The following is a 26,108-nucleotide window of genomic DNA, read 5'->3' as shown; positions in this document are numbered from 1 at the left end:
GGAGAAAAAGACAGTATCAGATTTATATTTGTATCATATCTGCAGATATTTAAGGTTGCAGTATTGGACATAAAAGAAGCTATTCCTAGTAATTAGAGAATGCAGATATAAAGAGATTAAATACTGACTAGGACTGCAACTACTGATTATTTTCCAATTAATCGATTAGTAGTTGTATGTTTTAAAATGTCAGAAAAAGGTGAAAAAAATGTGAATCAGTGTTTCCCAAAGCCTCAGACGACGTCCACACAACCCCAGAAATATCCAGTTTACTGTCAAAGATGAGTAAAGAAACCAGAAAATATTCACATTTTGGGTTTTCCTTAAATATGACTCAAACTGATTAATTGATTGGTGATTAATCTTTGCAGCTCTGATGCTGAGCATCAAAAACTGGGTCTGATTTCATGAAAATCTGAAGTGAAAAAACATTTGACTTCACTTGAGACCTGAAAGCAAAAAAATAAATCACACCTTGGATATTAATCATTAACGTTGGCTGAGGTTAGAAGAAGTTGTCCAGATGCTCGGTGAATATATATGAACGTACAGCAGTAAACAGTAAACAGCGCTGATCCGTCTTTGCCTGGAAAGAGAAACACTTAAAAAACAAAACACTCGACTTTGTGTCTTTTCTTTTGTGTTTACACCAGGGACACTTTGTTCCATTTCAGAGAAGATGCCTCCACTTTTCAGTAAATTCTTCTTTTTTTTCCCCTTTAAGTGAACAAAGAAGCGCCTGTCAGCAGCAGACACATTTCCTGACACGCTTTCCGTCTCCGCTGAAATAATCATGACAGCTTCTGTTGTAACGTAGTGTAACAGTTATTTATCTGTGATGCAAAGACACAAAGACGCAGGAAGACAGAAACTCAAACATGTCTGCGGGGTCACAAATAATGTGTTTCAGTGATTTCAACCTCATTTTAATATTTCATTTCACAAATCCCCAGATAATCTACAGTATCTGCAGCTCCGGTTCACTGAGCGGTTTTGTTCTGCAGTTACATCGTGGGTCTGGTTTCCTTTAAGCTTCGGAGCAGGAGGGTTTATCTTCTTCCTTCAGAACAAAAACACCATCTTAACATTAAAGGTCATGATACACGGGTGACATTTTGAGTCAGTGTTGGAAGGAAACGCCGGCCAAAGCAAAGCAGCGCGGTCAACAGTATTTTTCCACTGCACTTGTGTTCAGTGTGGATAACAGAGCCTGTTATTGTATCTGCTGAGAGTTGATCCAGTTCGCCTCGCTGCTCCGGCTCTCTAATACCAACCGACCACTCACAGTGAAGTTCAGAGTGAGACTGTCGGTGTGTGAAACGTGGTTCGTCTTTAACCTGAAAAGTAGCAACATTTTTGAGGGTATATGTAATGTTTTTCTTGAAATATTAAGTTGCAAATATTGGGAAGTAATTCTCTCTCAGATTTTAGTTTGAATATTTGTTCAATTTTTGGTTAAAGGGTTAGATTGGATCAATCAGCTGGGACTAAAGTTCAGCCAAAACTCTTTTTATCATTCTTAATTCTCTGGGACAGGAGAGACACTTAAGATAACAAACAAAGTTATTATGTTCACGTTTAAGTGTTAAACGTTGTAAAGAAGTGTTTTGCCGACTTTTTGTGTGTGAGACACACCAAAAAGGGCAAGCCAAAATCTCAAGGCACACCTGTACAGAGCAGATCTCAACCATACGCTACGCTACGCAACCCACCAAGAACAAGCACCGGGGTAAATGTGGTGAAGAAAAACTTCCTTTTAATGGGTCAGAAATCTTGAGAGAGACGAATTAATAGCGATATAGTAGATAGAGACACGTCTGTTGTCTGATACAATCAGAATCATTTATAATTTTCATCAGCACTGTTTTTGTGCTATGATGGACTGAATATCCTCAAATAAACTATTATTTTATAGAAAATCGCCTGATCAACTGATTTTCTTTCACCTTTATTCATCTCCATGCATATTAGGCTCTATTACCAACAGAAGCAACAAGCAGCCTACAGCCAATCAGAGGCAGAGTTCTTGGAGTGGGGGTGGGGCACGTGGTGCAGAATCTGGGAAAACGTCTCTGTAGATAATTTGCTCGTTCATGCCAGCTGTGCAGGGCTGCATCTTTATATAACTCACCTTAAAGGCTTAAAGTTGCGCGTAATTAGAGGTTTGGCCACTTTGAGTGACACATGGACGCTGTCTCAGGTGGCTAGTTGTTAGCTGGGCGCTTCGTTTGGCCGCCTCAGCTCCACCCACGCGTTGCTATTTCTGGATTAGGTGGAAGTTAGCTGAGTCAGGCACTGCCACACTGAGACCTTCATCGTGGGTCTTCAGAAACATTTTTGTGTGATGCCACAAACTCTCTGTCCGCTACACTCACCTTTTTTGCTTGATTTTGTTCAGAATATGAGGAGACCATTAACTCCTGCGTTTTGTGAGGTATAAAGGTCTGGTTGGCTTGGATGGAGCGATATTTGTTTTATATAATGGTATAATGGTTCCTGTTGGGCAGCGAGGTAGATAAATATAACATAGCTGCACAATATGGTACAAAAAAAGTCATATTGTGATTATTTTGACATTTGACATTGATTCCAATATGATTGTTAATCAGTGGGAATGATCATTTCTGCGTTGAAACTATTAAATTCATGATGTGTGACATTTGTTGGAGTTTTAGAGGAGCAAGATTTGTAGGTCAGAGCGTCTCTGCTGGACTACAGCATGTCATTATAATGATGTTTTGTCATTTTTTTCCCTTTATCAAATGATTGCAGATATTGGATTTGACCATATTGATGTTGACAATATATTGATTAATTCCGCAGCCCTAAAATATACCCGACACTTGAACCGATATTGATTTTTTTAGGTGTCTAAAATACATGTCGCTGCTGACCCTGTCCAGGACATTGATTCGCTTCCTGCACCGGTTCTCCTGCTGCTTCTCCAAACTGGGGGCGTGTCGACCTCCGTCAGTATGGACGAGTACCTCATAGAGCCAGACTTGTAAAAACCTCAACTACCCCTTTAAAATGAGAAAATAGCTGCTTTCTGCTCGGGGAAACATGAATGAATCACTAAAACAATCTTTTTTTGTCTCAGAGGATCAAACATAAACTCTTGTTTACACAACTCGAATCAATGACTCAGTGACTCGAGTTGTTGTGGATCTTTGTCTTCCACTGATCCAAAAAATACTTTATTGTCTCTTAAACCCACAGACAGTGTTTGGGCAAATGCACTGGAGGAATTCATGTTGTTATCGATGTTTTTTCACCAGGAATCCCCACAGCCATGCTGGAACCCACCAGGCCGTTACCCACCTTACCGTCCCGGCGGACGCACTCCACCTCCGAACGCAAGCACCCCCGTCCGGCGCGGCCGCCGGGCGACCGGCCCGCGCTGCCTGGAAACGGCAAACCCAACATCTGTGACGGCAACTTCAACACCGTGGCCTTCTTCAGGCGGGAGATGTTCGTCTTCAAGGTGAGCAGAGACGCAACAAAGACACAATGAATAAAGACAAAAAGACACGTAGAGGCTGAGCTGATGTTTGCTGCTTCAACCATCGTATGGTGCAAAAATCTATCAGCTGGAAAAATATTAAAATATCTTTTCAGTCTAGGTTTGTAGTGCCTGTTGCAGTAAATTACATTATGGATTTATGCTCTTGCTGATGAGTTGTATTTTGAACACCCAAGAAAACTTAACTCCTAGTTTTGGACCCAATTGAAGGATTAAATTCCTCTGTGCAGTCTATATTTACCAAGAATGTCTACATGTACCAGGGTGCATTGCGTGCAAGTTTCAGACATCTACACCCTTGTTGCCGTTTATCACCAGGACTCCCTAAAAGCTTAGTTTTTAACCAGGAGGTAATCACTTACGTCCTGCGTCACACAGTGTTGTTGTGCCTGATGCATCGTCTCATTTGCTCACTTTGGGTCGTCTCTTCGCTTTTTGGATAAACTATCAATACAGTAAAACATCTTTGCAAGATGTCAGATCAAATATACAAATTATAGGAAAACATGAATAGTTTATTTCAAAAACATGGTGTAAATGACGTCTTTCAAGTCAGCTTGGCATGTCAGGGCTTTAGGAGACTTGAATTCCAGCAGACAAGCAGTATGGAGGTGTTTCATGTTTTAATTCTGTTGTTTTTTTTTTTACAAAACTGGTCACCATTCACTTCCATTGTTTGGGAGTTTATGTGAAGCTGTTTTCCTGGTGAGTGGATAATAACTGAATTTTCATTTTTGGCTGAACTATCCCTTTAAATGCATTCTCATAAATCTTACAGTGCAAAAGAATCCAAGGTGCATGATTCTGTTACAGGTAACAACAGGATGTCGTCATGCACACACACACACACACACACACACACACACACACACACACACACACACACAGGATGCTGTTGTGTGTGTCATTAATGGCTGTTTGAGTCACTCAGCTCAGAGTTACTATATATAAAACTCTGTGTCACTGGGGGGTTTGGATGAAGCTTAACTGAACATTAAGTGGGGAGGATGCAGCACGTCAGCGGCTGTCGGGGAGGGATGGTCGCTCTGCGGCTCAGAGGGTAACGATCGCTCCGACGCTGGCAGCGGTACGGGTTCGATTCCCACCGGGGCCGGCCGTGCTAAAAATGTGCGCTCTCATCATACCGCGAGGCTCTTCAGATGAAAGAATCGGCCCAGTGGCATATGGTCCGATCTGGCCTCTGATCATCAGAGCCGGGCGTGTGTTTCAGTGTAGAGAGAGAAACTGATGAGTGTAGATCTGATGTTACTGTCACACACACGCAGACACACACACAGACACACGCAGACACACACACACACACACACACACACACACACACAGACACGCAGACACACACACAGACACACGCAGAGTGGAGGTTTACACGAGTTAAATATGCACATTTTGGATCAAAAATGTTAAAATGTCAAACAGAGAAAGGAGAGACGACTGTGTCTGGAATATTATATGTGTGTGTGTGTGTGTGTGTGTGTGTGTGTGTGTGTGAGACAGAGAGCAGGAGAGGAAGAAAAATCCATTTTGATGTCTCTGATCTTTAAACTGAATGTTAGAAAAGGTCACAGACCCGTCTCGCTCTCTGTCTGTCTGCCTTCCTGCCTGTCGATGTGTCTGTCTCTTCTCCATCTGTGCACCTGTCAGTACCTGTCTGTCTCCTCTCTGATGGATTCCCGTCTGTCTGCCAAAATACCTCATTTCCGTCTCTGCCTGTCTATCTGTCTGTCCCTTCATCCGTCTGTCTTCCTACCTGTCTACCTGTCTGACTCATTCTCTTTTTCTGTTATACTTTTTCTTTCTAACTCGATGAGTCAGACAACAAATAGAGAAGAAAGAAAAACTTAAAATATGACGTCTGTTGCTGACTTTGGTCATTTTAAGTTCAAGATCTCTGAAGTGGGGTTCTTTAACTTTTGTCCATCACTTTAAAAAATACGCCATAAAAATATTGTTTATTATTATTATTTTCCACTTTCAATTTGTTCATTTTTATTAACCAACATCAGTCTTCAGGAGTGTTCTGAATCACACACTTGAGCAACAACATTGATTTTTATATTTTATAGACTTGCACCGATTAATCGGCAATGCTCGGAATCGGGCCGGTTTTCACGTGACTGGCCTTGACCGGTGACCGGCCGGTCAGCGTCACAAATCCGGTTCTGTGCCCGTCATTGTCAAACACATGTTCTGCACGATGGTCACGTCATGCGCGCAGCAGACAAACTGACCTTGATGTCAACACAGCGCTGATAACAGCTACACACTCAGACACATCTGCTTGAAAATGGTGTCAGCGACAGATTCCAAGGAGACAGACAGTCTACAATGAGACGGAGCAGCTGACAATGTCGCAAAACAGCCGTAAACTCTCTCGCACTTCAGGCTAATGCTGGCAAGCTAACAGCAGACTGCTGTTCACAGACTGACAGTTAAAATCTCACCTGTTCTGGCTGAAGAATAAACATCCTGTGTTGATGTGTCTCCTCAAACATTTTCTCATCCAGACTCCTTTAACTTCTGTGTTTGTTTTTCTCACGGCAAAGTTTTACTTCAAACTGTTGCACGCGTTAGTCTCCGGTTTGTTTACATCCACTTCCACAAAAGATCACGTGAAATCGCGTCCCACGAAATCCCGCGAGATGATCTCGCGAGAATACGTTCACCCAATTCATAATCTTAATATAAAATTATAATAAGGCCTGGTTGTAACCTGGATGATTTTGGAGAAAGTATTAAATGAATATTTAATAGTCAGTGTCTTATTATGAACATATTTACAAGAAAAGTTGCAAAAATGTTTGTGAATGCTCGGAACCGGCCAAAATCGGAATCGTTAGGTCAGACCTCTCAAAATCGGAATCGGCTAAGAAAGTTGAAATCGGTGCAAGTCTAATATTTTATATTTTTTATGTAATTATGTTTTTTAGCAGTGTCCGATTTTCAAATTTTAAAATAATATTTACTTTGCTGTAAGTCAGCTGCTGTTTTATGAGCCAAATATCTCTCTCTTCAACCCAAATCATTAAACTATTGAATTATTTGAATGCTAATTTAAGATTAAAGTAATTTTTCATGTAACAGTTGTAGAAAATGCTTTTTTCAGCCTCTCAGATATGGAGATTTCCTTGAAAAGTGCTTGAATTTGACTGTAGACATGTAAGTTAAGACGTAGAGGCCGATCTCTTCCAGCCTTCTCTCTCTAAATTTGACATTTTTTAGCTAAAAGCAAATATCTGTATCAGTGTCATGTTGTTTATGGATCACATTTACACCTACCTACCTGCCGATCTGATCAGATCATTAACACGTGTTTTTTCCTTTCTTTCTCTCAGATCATATTTAAATTCCAGCTGTGAACAGCGGAACATTAACTGGGTGGATTATAACGTTATAACAGACTTGAGTCAAACTGGGAGACTTTGAGCAGCTGCTCTGTTGCTGTGGGCCTCAATGAGATATAAGTGGAGATATTTTAGGCTCAGGTGTACATATATATAAACTACATAACACATTTTCTGTGGATCAGCTCTTTCAAACTGGGTCATTACCTGCTGAGTATCATCCAGGTGTGTGTTAATGTTGAAGTTGTGACAATATACTTCTCTGTGGGTCAGTCGGTTCAGGCTGATGTAATGTATCTGTCTAAGCAGAATTAAGAATTACAAATTTACTAGAGTTAAAAAATAGAAATAGTGCCCGCTAACTGTAACTGTAAAATAGTAACCGCTAACAGCTGCTAACTGTAGCTGCCGTAAGCTAGTTAGCTCAGGTAGCCGTTCAGCTAGCTAACTGGTTCTGCACACAGCTGCAGCGACTCACTTTCTCCTCCTGAGGTACAAATTGGTATTATGAGACAGAACAGGCCGGGGCTAGCTGGTTAGCATGCTAGCATCATTGGATATCTCTGCAACACAATACAGACAAACATAACAAACTGTTATTTCTTCATATTCTGTTGGTAATATCAGTTAATTAAATGCTTTAAGCTAAGAAAGTAAAGCTAATTCATAATTGCATGAGAGTCATCAGTGTACAGCTTTGCATTGGCAGTGTGACGATGTGAAAGGAATCTATCGCAGTGATGAATCTGCAGCTCTCCTCGGCTTTAAGGAGCTTTTTAGTGAGTTTCTTTGTTCACTCTCACTGCTCTCATATTTCGACCACAGCAGGAAAAAATCTGTAAAAACTCACTGCAGACTTCCCGCTCAGCAGTAAACAGCAGACAGACACAGTTAGAGACGAGCTGGTAGTGAAGCAAGTGGGTTCAGGTCAACTTTCTAGAAAATACCACGGGTTCAGGTGAGTGGGTCGGAGCGGTCGGTGTTATTAAAGACTTCCAGAATCATTCTGTGCAGCAGTCCACCTTCTACCTTCTTCTCCCTCACACACACTTCAGCTGCGTTTCGCTGTGCATCCAGTGCGCTCTGTCAGCTCATCTGATCGGCACTCAGAGCGCGACAAAATCAGTTAAATCCTGAAACTGTGGACTCTGTTTCTACACAGTGCAGCCAAACACAAACTCTAAAAATACAGTACAGACTGTTATGTGAAAATTCACTGTTAAGATATGAAGGCAAAAAGAAGAAGAGAACAAAAGAAGGAAATAGGGTTAGGCGATGTGTTAAAATCTTCCAACCGGCCATCGTCAGCCCATCAACGATATATTCGTCCTCGCTCCCACCTTCTCCCGTCCTCTACAGTCTCGGCAAATTCACTATGTTATGCACGCTCCAATATACAAAATAAACTCACAGTGTCAAGAAATGAAATACTCTTACACCTGTTTTCCCTCTTAAACAGAGAAATACAACCATACACCTTCTGAATTCAAGTTTCTCCCTTTTACTGAACTAAGGCTCAACTGTGCCTCCTCATAAAACACGCTTCATTCAAACTCACTGTCCACTCTTCCAACAATCACCAACTCTGGTTTGGTTGAATTAAATCCTTAACTGAACATTAGCAGAAAATTTTTTTAAAAAAGGACAAATATTGCTCCAGAAATCAGCCAATAAAAAAACACATCCCATCATTGTTAGGTGAGATATTCGTCTGATCGCCCAAACCTAGGAGGAAAATGTGAGAGTTCATGTCTTTGATGGTCACTTGTTTTGATTCAGTTTGTTTATTTAAACACATTTGCACTTCACTGACTGCACAAGAAATCCATACATTTAATTAAAAACAAAACAAAAAGAATCCAATGCACCTTATGAACTCTATGCATAATGCCGCTGGCACTGCCTGTAGGCACCTACGACCTATCAGACTTGAACTTTGCTTCATGGCACTGACTCGTTTTGTTCTCATTTGACTAGATCCTTGCCTGTGTCAGTTCTCATATGTACGTCGCTCTAGATAAAAGCTAAATTAAACTGTAAATTGTAATTAATCTGCTATTGTGTTGCATAAATTGTGTGATTTGCAGGTTGGGTTGGGTTGGGTTGGGTGCGGGTCACTGATTAATGCATATTTTTGCAGATCGGGTGGTGCAACTTGGCTCTCATGATAATTCAGGTGGGAGCAGACCAGAAAAAACTCTGACCTGCACATCATTGCTAGCTGGTAAACATAATGTAGCATTTAGCAGCTAAAGAGACGATATTTCCCTCTGGAGTTGGTGGAGACCAAATACCAAGCTAAAAGAGAGACTTAAATTCATCACGTGATACAAACACGACTCCAAATGAACGATCGTGTTGCTCTGTAATATCTGCATGCATAAATAAGTTCAGTATATCTCCTCTCAGATTTGCAGCGACGGTGGAAACGTGCAGTAAATCGTTGGACTCTTGCAGCAGCACCATTGTGCACTGAGGGAGTTTCTGGCCCTGAAAGAAACACAAAAGCTCCTCTATAACTTCAAAAAATGCATCATCATCGATCAGAAAATCAAGGCCGATTTTCCTTTTCCTTTAGCTCTGGGACAGGGGCGTATTAAGACATAAAGAGCACTGAGAGCCAGTGGGCGTTTGAAAGGAGACACTCATTATGGGATGTTTCCTCTGTGAGAAACACTCACGGTTTCTCTCGCTGGATGTGAAGCATCGATTTTCTTTTTTTTTTTTGTTTGGGTTCACACAGAAAAGCATTAGCGGCCAGTGGATGATGTTGGATCATATGAGATGGAGAGTGTGTGTGTGTGTGTGTGTGTGTGTGTGCGCGTGTGTGTGTGTGTGTGTGTGTGTGTGTGCGTGTGTGTGTGTGTGTGTGTGTGTATAGCACTCAGTGGGGACTGTGCTCGGCTGTGTCCTAGTTTCACCGAAGCCAAATGATAATGAGCTAAGATTGATGCTCTCCTTCTTCTCCTCCTCCTCCTCTTTCTTCCTCCTCTTACCTCGCGTCACCTCACTTTTCTTTGTCCTCTGTCTGTTTCTCTCCGTTTGTCCTCTCTGTTTCTGTTCGTCCATCGGGTTATTCCCTTTCCCTCTGACACAGCATTTCTCACCTTCCTTTTTCACACCTTTTTCTTCCATGTTATTCCCAGTTTCATGATACTTTGTGTGAAATATGGGTGTGACTTCCAGTTACTCATTTCTCAGAAGTGTTCTCAGAGTTAGTGGTACACTATATGTGTGCTGTTCTTTTTATTAGAGATGTCTGGGAAATAATCGATGTGGAAAAAATACCAAATATTGTATGTAGTGAACCATCCGACAGTCCCAGATGGTTCCTGTAGAGCGATCAGTTGTATGCTGCTCTTTATCAGAGGCGGGACGTTTAAAGGTCCAGTTTGTCAGATTTAGAATATCAGAATACGCCGGAAATTAAATATAATATTCATAATTATGTTTTCCTGAGTCTATAATCACCTAATTATCATCTATATATTTATTATATATATTTATATTCTCCTACATGCTTGAAATGGGAGGGTGAGGCGAGTAGTATTCAAGTGTTTGCAACAAGCAACCTCACCTATAGATGCCGCTAAATCTAGAGCTGCAACAGTTAATTGACTAATTCAGTATTAATCAACTATTAAACTAATAACCAATGATTTTGATGATCAAATAATCTTTTTGAGTTGTTGACAAAACAAGACATTTGAGGACGTCATCTTGGACTTTTTGACGCATTTTCTGACATTTTGAAATGACATTTGAATGAAAATAATCTTTGGTTGCAGCCCGAACTAAATCCTGATGTTCCAGTTCCCCTTTTTCCTTCCTTTTATTCTGATACTTGAACTTTGTGTATCAGCTGATACTGATCTGATACCAGTGCTATCATTGTATGACTCAGATAAAAATAATTTTAAAAGCAGGACTAACGGGAAGCTGCTGGAAAGTAACAGGGTCACATTTCAGGCTAATAATCATTCAGGTCTCAACAGTAAGGATTAGCCCACTTGCTCAGGTAAAGTAAAATACCATGCCGGGCAAGTAAATCTGGCAACTCACCTGCCCAACCGGGCAACTGGTAAAAAAAAAAAAAAGAAATTAAACTATTTTGATAATCGATTAATCGTTGAAGTCTCGTCATGCAGACATGGCAGAAAATGCTGTTTTCAGCCTCTCAAAAATTAAGATTTCCGGCTTTTCTCAGTTTATTATCATATTAAGTCAGACGGGACACAACCTCAAATAAAAAAGACTTTTGAATCCCAGTGTTACAGTGGTAACTCACTCTGACTGTCAGCCATCACGACTGATGATGTCATCGTCCATCGGCTCATGTCACAGATTTTTCAAGGCTTTTCAAAATCACAGAGATCCTTCAGCATTCAGTCATGGATGCGCTCAAAAAAAATGAGGCTGATCGATCCAGTAGAATTCAAGATTGGCTGTGGACAAGCTGCAGGTCTGTTTATCACACATGCAGACAAACACACTCGTACATATACAAGTGATGCCATGAAAATAAGGTGTAACGAACTACTCCACCACACAGATGATGACATGAAGGAGCGGTCTGCACATTCACCACTACACTAACTGTGTGTTTAGTGTGTTCATGCACTACACACAATGTAGTAACACTTCTTTCTTTTTTAGCTTCCTTGGACTGAGATTTATCAAACGGTTTTATGATTCCCAGATCTGCCTCACATATGAAACCTTCCATCTGCAATGAAAACTGCAGCTCTGAGACTCAGAAAGTTCTCAAAACCAACTTTCCAATCATTTGAGACTTTCATTTCATAATGCCACTGGCACTGCAGGTTTACTACAGCCGACACCGAAGCTTTAACTTGTGTCTGTTCGTGTTGCAGGACCGGTGGTTTTGGCGTCTGAGGAACAACAAGGTGCAGGAGGGTTACCCCATGCAGATCGATCAGTTCTGGAAGGGCCTGCCGCCTCGCATCGACGCCGCCTACGAGAGATCTGACGGCAAATTTGTCTTCTTCAAAGGTACGATGAAGGATGCAAAGATGTGTGCAAAGTAATCAACATCAGCGTGTCACAGTTCTGCCTGGAAGTAGGACTTGAGTCTCATGGGTCCAGACATATATACTGTACTGTACAGGAAAAAATATGCACCAGTTTATTATTTGTTTGTCATTTTAGTGTCTTTGTTTTACTTAAATAAGACTAAATAGTCTCAGTGTGAAGCTAACAGATGGAGGGAGGTGTTAAGAGTAACTGGAATCACACTTCTGCCATAAGTTGTTGCTTGAAAACACATTGTTACATACTTAATCACATATATCTCACTTTATCTCTCACCAGATGTTCAGTTTGAGTCTGTTTCAGCTCTCTTACTTCCCCGTCAGCTAACTTCCTCCTCTCTTCTGTGAAAACGTGTCTGTTATTATGTTTCTGATGATCAGCGGCTCCTGCGGCTTCATCAGTGTCACAGAGATTACTGAGGTTAATTAGTCATAAATTATTTAATATACCATTTAAAGTGGGTCATTGCACGTTTGATCTTTAAAGGGATAGTTCGGATTATTTTGAAGTGTGGGGTATTTATCCATGCAATCGGTGTATTAGCTACAGAAGTTTGATGGCCGACACGCCCCCAGTTTGGAGAAGCAGCAGCTAAACAATGTACTGACACCTAAAAAAATCAATATCACTTTAAGTGAACGCTTTATTTAGAATGTTTTCACCACTTTACCTTTCTGTCAGACAGACCTTTCTGACAGGAAAGTGCCACCATAAGCTGCTTACTTCATCTGTTTGTGTTATTGTGTGACTTTGGTGAGTTCAAACTAAACCTTAATATAAATCTCACATGTTCAACGATATGATGCATCTTAGAAATTTTTAAATAGTTAATAATTCGGTGCACTACGATTCAGCCCTGTCATGATGCAATACGATAGGATGCAATGTATGTATCCAATTCACGTATGTATCCAATTCACGTACAGCTTTTTATCGATGCAGGCATGCATTCTGCAAAATGTGACCAGATGCAGTAGGACATCCTGGTATTTTTGACATACTATGTTTTGCAAAGTCTCTATCTTGCATACTAAATAGTGCTGGTAGTGTTGGTATTGGAGCACAGAACGTATTTCACACAGTGGTGGTTACATTTAGTCTGTGGGCTGAGTGGATCAAGTTAAGGAATTGTTTCAACCCCACTTCAAAAAATTCAAAATATCCCTTTAAGGTTTGATTGTGTGTGTTTTTTTCACAAAATCAAGCACTTTGGTCACTTTGCTCAAGTTTTTTTTGTTGTGAAGCAGCTCCGAAATCAGTCGATTTTACTCCCAATCTCGAGTGGAGAAAGTTGAAATCTGCGTCTGCCATCTGCTGCGGCGTTATTAGACTCCGTCCTGCTCGCTGCACGGCCGCCTCCTCCTGGAAATATATTTAATAAAGTGTGAAATAGAGAATGGCGAGGCAGCGGGGAGCACCCAGCCTCAAGTAATAGAATTTCAGTGTATGTATGAAACCTCCCTCATCCCTGGCCTGCTGACTGTGGAGCCGCTCATTTCCATCACACACACACACATACACACACCCACACACACACACACACACACACACACACACACACACACACACACACACACACACACACACCACACACACATACACACACACACACACACACACACACCACACACACACACACACATCTTCTGAAGGAGTGTCCTGCTATCGCGGCCAGCCAGGAGCAGATATTAATAGCTTTGCTCTCTCAGCTGCCGACTCACACACACACACACACACACACACACACACACACACACACACACACACACACACACACACACACACTCTTGTGGACACAGTGACACAGCTCAACCAGGCTATGACACACACACACATGCAGTGACATACGCAGACGCTCAGAGATGTTTCTTGCACACATTTGGGGGGGCACATGTGGACAAAACACACAGAATTAGATGGATTTGTTGTCTGTCACTCTCTCTCTCTTTGTGTGTGTGTGTGTGTGTGTGTGTGCATGCGTTCTCCATCAGTTCACACATTCTGTAGCTTTTGTGGTTCATTTTTGAATCTCTTATTGTTACAGTGTAGATGTTGGTGCACAGAAACACGCAGCACAAAAACAGCATGAGGTGATGATTCAGAGGCTGTAAAGGCACGACTGCAGGGATGTTCCCAACACTGTTTAAGGGCTTTAGGACTGAACGATTTAGAGACAGTTTTGCAACTATTTTGACTAATATTGCAATCGTGATATTATTTGCAATATTAGAGTGAATAACAACTTTTACATGATTATTCTTATTTTCATTGAAAAAATGATAAAAAAATGACATCTGCAGGGATCTTCACCAAACAAAGATGTTTTCTTAAGTCTGTGATATGAATCAGAAACATGGGATCTGCATTTTTTAGTCCATCATTCAGGGAGGGAGAGAGCTCAGCTCTGACTCAAACTGAAACCGTAGTTGCTGGACACATAGTTTTCTGGAAGTAATTCATAATTTCATATCTGATAATGATGATACTTGCAGGATGCATCATTTAAACAAATACATCTCTGTGCTGTGAGTCATTAGTTTGTATTTAGATCTGAAAATGTCCTCAGAAACTATCATGAGCTCTGCTGTCTGTCATTCATGCTTCAGATGGTTCATGTTAAACTACGATGTTTGTGTTCTCCTGTAAGTGTGTCGTGTAGATCAGACATCAGTCGTGTAAAATGTGCAGAAGCAGGTTCTGGACTCCGTACAGTCTGATGCGCTCACACTCATTCACAATAAATAAAAATAGATGAATTCAAACTTTAATTGGTATCATCTCATAAGATTCTTAAATTGAGAGGACGTGGAAATGGGCTGACTCTTAAAGTCCGTTTTAAACAATAAATTGTGCCTGATATACATGTTATATATTTTTTGCGAAAAAAATGACCCAGCCTGACTGAGACGCCCCTCGCTCACTGCAGTTTCAAAGCAAGAAATGCTCAGATGTGGTGTTTACTGCTTATTTCTCTCCTGATATGTCTTGTAACACATGAACGTGTTAACAAGGTTAAAAACATGATTTTCATTAAAGAAAATGTTCCTCTGCTGGAATATCATACAAACCAGTATTAGCTGTAGTGTCTTACTGAGTCAAAGTTAGAGATCACTTTTCTAATGCAAAACCTGCTTAACAAGATTATTTTTCTTTTTAGACAAACAATTAAGACTTATTTCCCTGAAACATGCTTGAAATTCCTTTTCTGCAGTGTAACGTTGTGTTTTGATGTGCAGTCGAAGTCAGGTGGTGTGTCTGGAGGACGCTGGTCACATAAAAGAAAGACTTAAACTCAGGAGAGTGGAGTTCATGTCCTGTGTGATGATAATGATAATATGATAATAAAAACACCTGCTAAAGGTCACATTTATCTGTCAGCATCAGTAATTTAAACCGTTTATTTAAGTTACCACTAAATCCAGCAGTTTTAAAAGAATGTGGGGAAGTTATTAGTGTGAGAAAATGATCAAATTAGGATGCAGTGTATTAATCTTTGTTTGGATTCATTGGTCCCTTATGTTTTTTTATTATTTCAGATGGTAAGTCCACGCTATTTAAAGGAGCTGGTTTCAAGTCAGGCTGATTTAATAAAACCCAGTAAAAGAGCTTTTATAGAGTCCCACCAGTTTTTAATCTCTCTTTGTATTTTCCCACAGCTGTCTTCTGAATAATAACTAGATGTTTAACAGAGGAGCTGTTTAATCTTCATTGTTTTCTCAGCGTCTGTGTCGTACTACAGTTTAACCAGGAGTTTAACTTTCTGTCCTGTTTTTTCAAGCATTTATTCACAAAAAATAGCTTAATTAGATTTATTTATAAAGGTTATGTTGTGACACGTTTTGTTCTGTTAAGCGGGTCATGTTTCACCTCCACGTTTCCACCAAGCAGTTCAGATCAGTTCAGTTGATTAAAACTGTTATTTTCTGCTGCCAAAAGCTTGTAGATGTTACCAAGAGAAGCGCTTCATTCTGTCTCGTTTTTGTTAGCACCGTTTCGTCATCTGCACTCCGATGTAGGATCTCCTGAACTCTCCTGCAGGAAAAGAAAGGATTTTACACCTGAAGCCCCAATAACAACCACACCGACGTTTAAGAGCTCTGTCTGCAGAGGAAATGAAAAACATATCTAGGATTTAGGGGCATGTAGGTCCAGGTTAAAGGGGATTATAATGGAAGTGTTTGGTGGGAGGAGGAACTCTCAGATTCTTGTGAATGCCAAGAGACAAATCTGCAAATAAATCAGCCTTGAGCCAAAGAACAATTGATCATATTTTGCTGATGATCTGGGATTTCATTTATTAAATAGTCATTTATAAGTGGCCCATTCTTGTCCTACCAAAAAAAAAAACATGATTAAATCAGGCATAAAAAATGTTAGCTATACCCTAAGGACCCCTGTCTCACTTCCTGGTTTAAAAAAGGTGGGGATAACTGCTCAAGCACCAGTAAACTTTCTATTTTAAGACAAATTCATTAAATAATTTTGCTATCAAATGTGTTTAAAACTGTGTCTTTTGATTCGTCTGAGCAACTTCAAAAAATAAAATGGCGGCTCACCACGACTGCAGTGAAATGAAAAAATATTGTCGACTCTGTAAGACGTCAACTCTGAGATTTTCCATCTTATTCCATTTAATAAAAAATGCAATCACTAGAAGGTTGGCCCGTTACAAAGTTTAACAGTCATTTAATAATTTGATCTTTTAAAATATATTTTCCAGCATCATTTAAAAAAAAAACCTTAAGGAGAGAGGAAATGTTTATTTGAGTAAACATTAAACTCAGACTTTAACATCTGTGATCATGAATACACGTTCTCTCTGAAACTTTAAGATGATAACTCTGATAATATGCGCACTATAATTAAAGGACTGACTCACGTTCTCCGTCGTCTTCCAGGTGATAAGTACTGGGTGTTTAAGGAGGTCACGGCTGAGCCGGGTTACCCTCACAGCCTGGTGGAGCTGGGCAGCTGCCTCCCTAAAGACGGCATCGACACGGCGCTGCGCTGGGAGCCGGTTGGAAAGACCTACTTCTTCAAAGGGGACCAGTACTGGCGCTACAACGAGGAGAAACGCACGGCGGACCCGGGATACCCCAAACCCATCGGCGTGTGGAGGGGAGTACCGAACGGACCGCAGGGCGCCTTCATCAGCAGGGAGGGATGTAAGTGTCTGTGCATCATCAAACATTAACAAACAATTCATACACAAGGCTTTTTTAAAGACATTTAACCCCTCCTTATCCAGACTCATGTGCCAAGTTTTTCCCTCCAAAACACAACATTGAGACACAGAGACCTTGAGGAGAAGCGGGTTGGACACAGAGGCGATGCTTCTGCTTGTCCGGCTAGAATAACGCTGTGTTGCGTTACGAATGTACCGTCAGCGACTCTCTCAGTCCAAATCAGTCCAGCAGTTCACTTCAGCTCACTTCAGTTCCAACAACCCGACACAGAAGAAAAAAAAATCCCATCCTGTCACCGTCCTCTGGCTCTGGTGGCTCAAACATGTCTGGACGTGTCCAATAAAGCTGCTAGGAGCGTCCATGTTTCAGGTGGTTTTCAGGTCGTTGTGGTGTTTGACACTGACATTAATTAAATCATTCAGATTAGGCTGGGTGGTTAATAACACATGTTTCTGTGGTGTGAGAAACTCAGAACACACATTTATTGTTGCGTCACAAAATCCTGGAGCTCAGATCAGATGAGCTGCAAGCATCAAGTCCGGGGGTCAAGAAATCTCTCATGCAATCCAAATGTCTGCATGCTCAAAATGCCCACAACCTGCAACAACACTGCAAGCAGCCTGTTACAGATGTGCACACGCTCCAAACAGGCACTGCACTAACTGCTTTAAAAATTAACACATGCTGAACAGTGAGGTGTCAATGTTTCATTACACCACTGTTGGAAAATCAAGATACTTTTTATCCTAAAGAGAAAAATATCAGGTTTTGTAAACAAACGTCTCCACCGTTCTACTACAGATAAGTAAGAGAACAGGTCGACAAACCAGTCAGTCAGTCAGTCAGTCAGTCAGTCAGTCTCATGATGATTCAGTTAATTGAATCTTCTTCTTCAACACAACGTTTCTGCTCCAGCAGCATAAAAATCCTCCAGTGGACTCAAACGTTCAGACCGACTGCCGGAAGAAAAGCGCTCATCATCACTGCTACTTGTCCAGTCGTGACCTCCTGACCTTGTGGCTGCCTCAGAGGGTGTGTGTGTGTGTGTGTGTGCGTGCGTGCGTGCGTATGTGTGTAAGATCAGAGGTGGTGACATGGTCGGTCGGGCATGGTGTCTTGGTGTTAGATGAGAAGTTGTCCTGCGGGGACTTTGGATGCAACAGAAGAGAGAGAGAGAGAGAGAGAGAGTGTGTGTGTGTGTGTGTGTGTTTCCTGTGGGCTGTTCGGAGGTGATGGAGCAGACAAAAAAGCAGACATCTGAAGAAACCTTCTGGGGGTTTTCTGTTGCTGTGTGTATTAAAGCTGCTGAACTGATATTCTGCCTGCATGTTTACGTTTGACTATTTTCACACCAACATTAAAAACAGGTTTTCTATATGTTTTCCCCTTAGAGCTGAATTCTGATCACTGTAATACACTGAGGACACTAAAACCACTGAAGCCCTTTAAATGTTCATAAAGAACAACAATAACAAATTCAGTGTGTTACGAATATTTACTTAAACGTTCTGTATACAATATTTATCCTAAAGATAATGATTTGCAATAATCAAGCAGCTTGAATGATTTATATTGATTGATTATTACCTGAATCAGCCCTGATGTTGATCTTTGGGATCTCTCTGCTGCTCTTCAGTATCTTTGCTTTTAGTTAACAGCCTCACAGCTCTAGAGGTGTTATTGTGCAGAAGTTTGCAGATTTCAGCTTTAAATGAAAAATAAAATCTAAACACACAACACTTAATTCAAGAATGAATGCACTATTTAAAAAAAAACAGTTTTCACTTAAAGTTAGTATCCAGGCTGCCTTAAAATTTCAAATTGACTGAATTTGAAAAGACAAGTTGTGGTAATTTTGTAATGACTGAAAACATATAAATTCGATGAGGCCCAGGTTTCCCAAACTGTGGTACGAGTACCACTGATGGTACGCAGGCTGCCTCTAGTGGTACACAGAGGAATGTCAGAAATATTTTTTAGAAATGAGAAAAAAAAGTTTTTTCTTTCCTGTGTTTTTATTTCAGTTATCAGCCTCCTACGTAGTTACGATCATGCATATCGTGTTCATACATCATTCATGATTAGTTACGAGCTAAAGATGGTAAGATAGTCAGCAGAGCTAAAAGACAGAGACTGAGAGTTGTTCAAAAACTCTGGTGGCTTCAACCAGGAGGTGCAGATCAGGAGGAGAATCTAAATTTCTATTGTAGACCAGAATAACTGTATTTCACGTCTGTTTCACATTAATCAGAGTTCACATTACTGCTGAATTTTCACCAAATGAGGCAGTGTCTGTTTGTGAGTTGTAGAAAGCATGGATGTTTATAACTGCTAAATTGAGCAAAATGTCAATGGAGTTTGGCGGGCAGTGAACTCATCGTCCAGAGTGTGTGTTTTCAGAGCAGTGGGTTTTTGTTTTCAGTATAACAGGCTGAACTTTGAACATTTACAGACAACTGACAGTTAAAATCAGCTGGTAAATTTACAGTGCAGGCCTCATCCTCACTTGTTATCGTCAGTTTAAGATGCTGTTCACCCTGCAGAGCTCCTGCAGCCTGCATGTCTCTGCCGTGTCTGGAGAGGAGGAGGCGGCTGGAAACAACTCGCTTCAACCATAGATGGTATATTTAACAGGATTACAGGATTATTTAATATACAGTCTGTGGCTCTAACTCTGCTGTGCTCATGTTTGCACATGGAGTAGTTACATGTTTCTCCTTTAAAGGGTTCGATTAAACTCTGCACTCATAATTTCAGGGCTGAAAGACCTCAAGTTAAAAGAACTCGTGTTTATAAGTTCAGTTTATTGGTTACATTGATGAGAAAAAATGACTGAACAAAATGAACCAATACAATGTGTTGACTGCAGGTTTTTTACAGATTGTCTTTGTGTAGCTGGAGGAAACATCGACCTTCTGATATTTAATAGAACATCAATATTAGCTCACATGTGAATGCACTTGTTTCAGCTTTTCATTGGGACTGTGTGTGTGTGTGTGTGTGTGTGTGTGAGACTTTGTGTGTGTTGCTGGTGAAGGTTTATCCCTCCCTCTGTATCTCTGTCTCACATACCGTCCCATTTGTCTCACAGCTACAGCGTCTAATGTCTCACAGGCATTACATAATATTGCCCTTCAATAAAAACAACCGCTGCCGGGACTGAAACACTGAATCTGCCTGTAACCACTGTGTCACAATAGAAATGTTATTGTCTCTAATGAGACGCTGCGCCACAGGGATCCACGGGGCTGAGAGAGCAGGCTGAGGACACTGATGGATGTTTTTCAGTTTAAGAGAAAGCTTTTCTTAAAGCGTGAGGGACAGCGTTCGTCATCTGTTTGTCTCCTGAGACGGAGCGTTTGAAGAACAGAGGAGACGGGGTTCCCTGCTGCCGTCGTGTGGTGTTTAACCTCTGTTATTGTGACACATTGTGGCGTCATAAGAGATTTTTTTTAACACTGAATCAGTACTTTTGTGGCTCCAAACAAATATACGCAGAGTTTCACAGCTGAATTTATTAGCTGTTTGTTAAGGTGGTGCAGTGGAACCTTAGTGTCCACGCTGGATTGAAATATGTTATATGTGCAATATGTTTTTTCTGAAAACTTGATGAGAGGTAGGGATTAGAGGCCTGACTCCTGTCTGTTAAAGCTGCTACAAGGAACTTTCATACGGTGTTGATTTTGGAGCCCCCTGTGGACAAAAGTGGTCATGTTTCCTCCACCAAATCCACAAAATATAATATCAGAAACAAAATTATATTTTAAAAAAACTGCTTCTGCCTCTTTTCAACTGGCAAACCAACGTATCTATCCGTTTTCTTTCTCTTCGTGTTCTTGTGAGATCATGCAAGAATTCATCTTGTCAGGCTTCAGTTTTCCAGCTTATGTCAGCACCAAAAGTGGTGCAGCCAATCAGCATCCTAAGAGGGCTTACTGGCAGCTACAGGTGTGGTTTTAGGTGTGATGATGGCGAGAAGCAAATAATGGCGGCTCCTGAAGCATCAGTTATATCAGAGAGTATTTTTTCATTGAAAGAGGAGGAAAGAACGGTACTGAAGGCTTTTCGTGATGGAAAAGATGTAAGGCTGCAACTAACAATTATGTTCATCATCAATTAATCTGTCGATTATTTTCTCCATTAATTGGTTATTAATCAGTTAGTGGTTTACTTCATAAAATGTCAGAAAAAGGTGAAAAATGTTGATCAATGTTTTGCAAAAAAGGTGTTTCCACTCTTCCTCTGACCGGCTTCAGCAGGAGTTTGATCTGATTGGTTGTAGCCTGTGTTAGTCGTGACAGACAGAAGGTTCATTCAGTCACCTGCAAAGTGTTTTTTTGAAAGTCCCCAAACAGTTTCTAAGGAGAACTTCCCAGACGGTTCTGTGGAACAAACCATCTGGCCTATCAGGTTATAAATGACGTGAAACAAGCCGCAGTTTAAGAGCGGCCTACATGCATGCACGCGTCGTAGCCCTGGAGCTTAAAACAGATCGCTCTACACCTCTGCTCTTACATGGATATTTAAAACATCTGAGTAGTTCATCCATGTGCCTGGAATTCTGGGATATTGGCAGAGCAGTGTAGCGTCAACTCTGATTGTCACAAAACCGACAGATGATTAATGACGACACTGGATGGATATGATCAACTTACGTTCATTTTTCTTGTTTCAGCTTGATCGACTAATTTTCCTTTTTTGTTCTATTTCCTTTACCTCCCCTCCACCCACCTTTCTCCTTTCCTCCTCCTCCCCTTCTCACCCTCCCTTCTTTAGACTACACCTACTTCTACAAAGGGAAGGAGTACTGGAAGTTCGACAACCAGAAGCTGACGGTGGAACCCGGATACCCCAAGTCCATCTTGCGCGATTGGATGGGCTGCGACCAATCTGACATGGAGCGCTCAGGCAACAAGGGTAACCGCGGCGACCGGCAGCTGCCCCTCGATGACGTGGACATCATGGTGACCATCAACGACGTCCCGACGACGGTCAACGCCATCGCCGTGGTGATCCCTTGCATCCTGTCGCTGTGCATCCTGGTGCTGGTGTACACGATCTTTCAGTTTAAAAACAAAGGAGTGCAGCAGAGCACCATGACGCAGCACTACTACAAATACCCAGTCCAGGAGTGGGTATGACAGGCAACTTTTCTTCCTTTGAAGAGGTCAGAGTTCGTGGATTTAAGGAGGTCAAGCAGTCGATGTTGTTAGCTAGCTTATCTTGGCTAACGGACAAGAACGCTGGCAGTAAAACAACAGAAAGCGAGCGCTGAAAGACGCTAATTGTGCTAGCTAGTGAAATGGTAAAAGGGCGCAGACTGAAAATGCTCTGTGAGAGTAGATTTAGACGTCAGCTCAGAGTGTGTGTGTGAGATTGTGTGTGAGTGTGTGTGTGTGTGTGTGTGTGTGTGTGTGTGAGAGAGAGAGAGAGAGAGAGGGAGATTCGTGCCTGTCACTTCAGTGTAAAACAGCAAGGATACTGAGTTTGTCTTTCCTCGTTCCTCTCTGGACAAGGACGCTTAAAACAAACATGACTGAGGACAGCGAGATCAAAGTCCGCAAAGACTCCGGGAGGATCCGATTGGCCGAGGAGGAGATAAACAGCAGATTTTTCAGTCTCATGAGTGATACTGAACTTTGACTATTTCTTCGAGGACCTACAACACGACTCTTCTCAGTGAAAAGAAAAAGAAAAAGAAAGAGGATTTGGAGCAGAACAAAAATGCTCCTTAAAGCCAGACACCACCTTCAAGTTTGTTTAAACAACAGCTTGTACACGTGAACTACTTCAACTATTAAGTCAGATGAAAAAAAAGAAAAAAAGAAAAGAAATTGTTTGAAAATATCAAACTTGAAGATAACATTTAGGTAGAAAGGCCATAACAAAAAGAAAACCAAGGATCTCTCTGTGGATCTCTGAATTTTGTTTAATTTATTTTTAGTTTTTATGGAGATGTAAAACCGTAAAAGAGGACCTTTTTCTCTCTTTTTTTACCACATACAACAAAAAACATCTTCATCACCATTAACTCAAACCTTTGTCAACTTAAAAATCCTCTCGGATAGTCAAACCACAGTAAGAAAATGCTGTGATTTACGCAGCTTGGACTGATTTTGACAGATGTAGAATATGTAGTCGTCAGCATATAATGGTGGAATAGATTAATGACAGATCAACAGCCTTATCTGTGTCTTAACAGGCCCAACACATTCATTCTTTTTTCACAAGCAGAACGCAGCCAGAGCCCGTGTTTATCAAACAGATAAAAGTGAAGGATTAAAGTGTCATTTTTACTCAGAAAGTTAAGAAAAAAACCTGTTTACTGAATTTTGTACAGATCATTAATGATCTCAGATTTATGGGATTTCGAGTTTATTGTACAAATCATCTCTGATTATGATGAGTGGGATTCAGAGAAAAGGCACTTTAGCTAAGGGTGCTCCGATCAGGATATTTTGGGGCCGATCACTGAACCACTATGAGCTGATAACCGATCACAGGGTCCATTTGAAGCCTTCTGTTTATCTGCAGCATCAATTATTTATTTAACTGCTCTGAACAACTTATATTGTTATGATTTTAGCATTTTATTATTAAAAAATGCTGTGGTGAAAGAACAAGATAGTCCTGATAGATCGAGGCTGATATATTTCAGTGAAGGAATTTAAAAAAAAAAAAATCTAAACTTTCCCATTTTAAATAACCTTTGTGACCATTCAACTATAAATTTCTGAGTTTACGAGCTGCACTTGAATGCACCTTGAAGAGATGGGTAGCATTAGGTTTTTTTTGGTACCAATATGGATACTGATACTGCTTATTGATCCTGATACTTATCAATACTCTTATTGGTACTACTCACCACAATTTGGGGCAAAAAAAAAAGACACTAAAATACTTTTTTGCAAAAGTAATTAAAATTCAAATTTTTCCTGAGCTACATTTTCATTTTCATTAAATTTAGTAAATTATTGAACATTTTGCCTCATCAGGTGTTTATGTAAAGTTACGTAAATATCGATAACAGTATCATTTAAATATTTTGGCACCAGGACTGTTTTAGTACCTGTCCACAGACTTTACCATACAAACCAATGTAGATTTCAGAGTTTACAAGGTGCACCTGAATGCACCGTGAAGGCCCTTTTCCACCAATATTAGTTCTGGTTCTTGAACCAGTTCCAGTCAAGATTCTTGGAACCTCGGTGCTAAATCTAACAAACCAGGTCACGTTTCTACCAGTTTGGAGCAGAACCATGGTAATCCATGATGTCACCACCAGAGGGCGCTGCACAGTGTTCAAGAACCCATAGAACATGACACGCCCACTTTTCACTTTAACCAGGAATACCTGGTATTGTTTCGTTCCAGCTGGGAACCTAATTCTCAGGTTCCAAATCAGTTTATTTTTGGTGGAAATGTTTTGAAATGGTTCAAAATCCAGTGCAGAAACCGGAACAGGGCCAGTTCCATGTTGGTGGAAAAGGCCTAACAGCGTAGTTTTTTTATTGCATTAATTTTTAGGTGTAAATATTTGCCTGTTTCATGTGCCATGTAGCCTTTGAAATGGAAAAGTCACTTCACACTCGGCAGGTGACAAGTTTGGACCCTACTGCTTCATCACCTGATCAGCTCTTCCGATCGACCGATCGGCCGATCGATCGGAGCACCCTGAACTTTAGCCCACTATTTGCGTTTTATTTTAACCTTTGATCGACTGTTACACTACGTTCTTTTCTTTTTTGGCAAGTGGCAGTGGACACCATCATTTTCCTCTGTCCACCGAGGAAGGTGAAAGAATTGGAGAAATGCAAAGAAGGGAGGAAATGGAAAGAGAAAGAAAAGTGGACGGGGAGGCAGAATAAAGCAGGGTTTCAACAGACGGGGGGAGGAGGGGGGGGATGCACAGAGGATATATGTGGGTCTGTATTAGTATGCTGGCTGCGGCACGGCGACATCGACCGAGCTTAATGAAGTACTTCTGTTCACAAAGCTCTAATAGGGGCTACTCGCCCTCCACATCCCTCGCTTTAATCCTACTGTCCTCCCTCTGTCTTTTCTCACTGTCCTCTTGTAATTCTTCTCATCCGTCTGGCCTCTCGTGTCCTCGTCGGTTTGTTCTCTCCGTCCATTGAATATTTCCCTTTTACCTTCTCCTCTGTCCATCTGTGCTTCTCTCCCTCCCTCCCTCATACCTTTACATCTTTTTAAGTTCAGCATCTCACTATTTTTTCATCAATACACGTCTGTAACACCCCAAGTTGCTTGTCCATGTTCAGTCAGGCGTCTTTCATTACGATTTCATTTATTATTTAAGTGCTTTAAAACTAAAGAGATTGCAAATTGTCTCCAGTTTTGTCTAAATTGCCTACATTTCCTGCTGTCTTTGGCTCTAGATTGTCAATTTTTAAGTCCTCAGGAGGATTTGTCAACACATTTTAAAGCAATTTATCTGTTGTACCTTTCATCAGAAAGGCAGTTCAGAGCGGTTTACAAAAGACTGAGAGGCGTTAAGACAAGAAACACAGGACATTTAAATAGGATTTTAAAGATTAAAATAAGACAAGAGCTAAAGTAAAACAAAAACAGGAGAATAAAATGCAGTGCAAGAAATTATTAAATTGTCCTAAATTTACACTTAAACAAGCCCAGAGGCCTCATTTATAACAACTTACTTTGACGTACTTAGGAGTTTTTCCTGCTCGTTATGTTGGAATATTGCATTTTGGAAAGCATGTGGCCCATTTCTGTCACAGTGAATTAGCTTTCTGAACAGTCTGATAGGAATTATCAGTTAAAGGTTTGAGGAATTAATTGCAACAAACTCTGGTGCATGTTTGGCTTTGTTTGTCACCCCACTATTTAGAAGGGATGTTCTGTTGATTAAATCAAATTAAACTAATTGTAATTTAAATGCTGACTACACGGCATGATGTGGAGAACCACAAGGTTCCAACAATGGAGCCTTGTGGTTCTCCACAT

At 40.8% G+C, this 26,108-nt stretch overlaps 1 protein-coding gene across 1 annotated transcript in view; it reads left to right on the top strand.

Annotated features, from left to right (window-relative positions):
* Positions 1-22,505, top strand: part of mmp24 (matrix metallopeptidase 24) — an 80,530-nt gene extending 58,025 nt beyond the window's left edge. The window contains exons 7-10 of the mRNA XM_084741730.1: positions 3,279-3,484; positions 11,760-11,898; positions 16,836-17,102; positions 21,900-22,505. Coding sequence (XP_084597856.1) covers positions 3,279-3,484; positions 11,760-11,898; positions 16,836-17,102; positions 21,900-22,264 — 977 coding nt within the window. The 3' untranslated portion in view covers positions 22,265-22,505. The remainder of the gene's footprint in view (positions 1-3,278; positions 3,485-11,759; positions 11,899-16,835; positions 17,103-21,899) is intronic.
* The last annotated feature ends 3,603 nt before the right edge of the window (positions 22,506-26,108 follow it).

Source organism: Lutjanus erythropterus, chromosome 2 (assembly GCF_056507025.1).
Source record: "Lutjanus erythropterus isolate fLutEry1 chromosome 2, fLutEry1.hap2, whole genome shotgun sequence".
Taxonomy (NCBI): domain Eukaryota; kingdom Metazoa; phylum Chordata; class Actinopteri; order Lutjaniformes; family Lutjanidae; genus Lutjanus; species Lutjanus erythropterus.
This window is presented reverse-complemented; position numbering and strand designations above follow the sequence as displayed.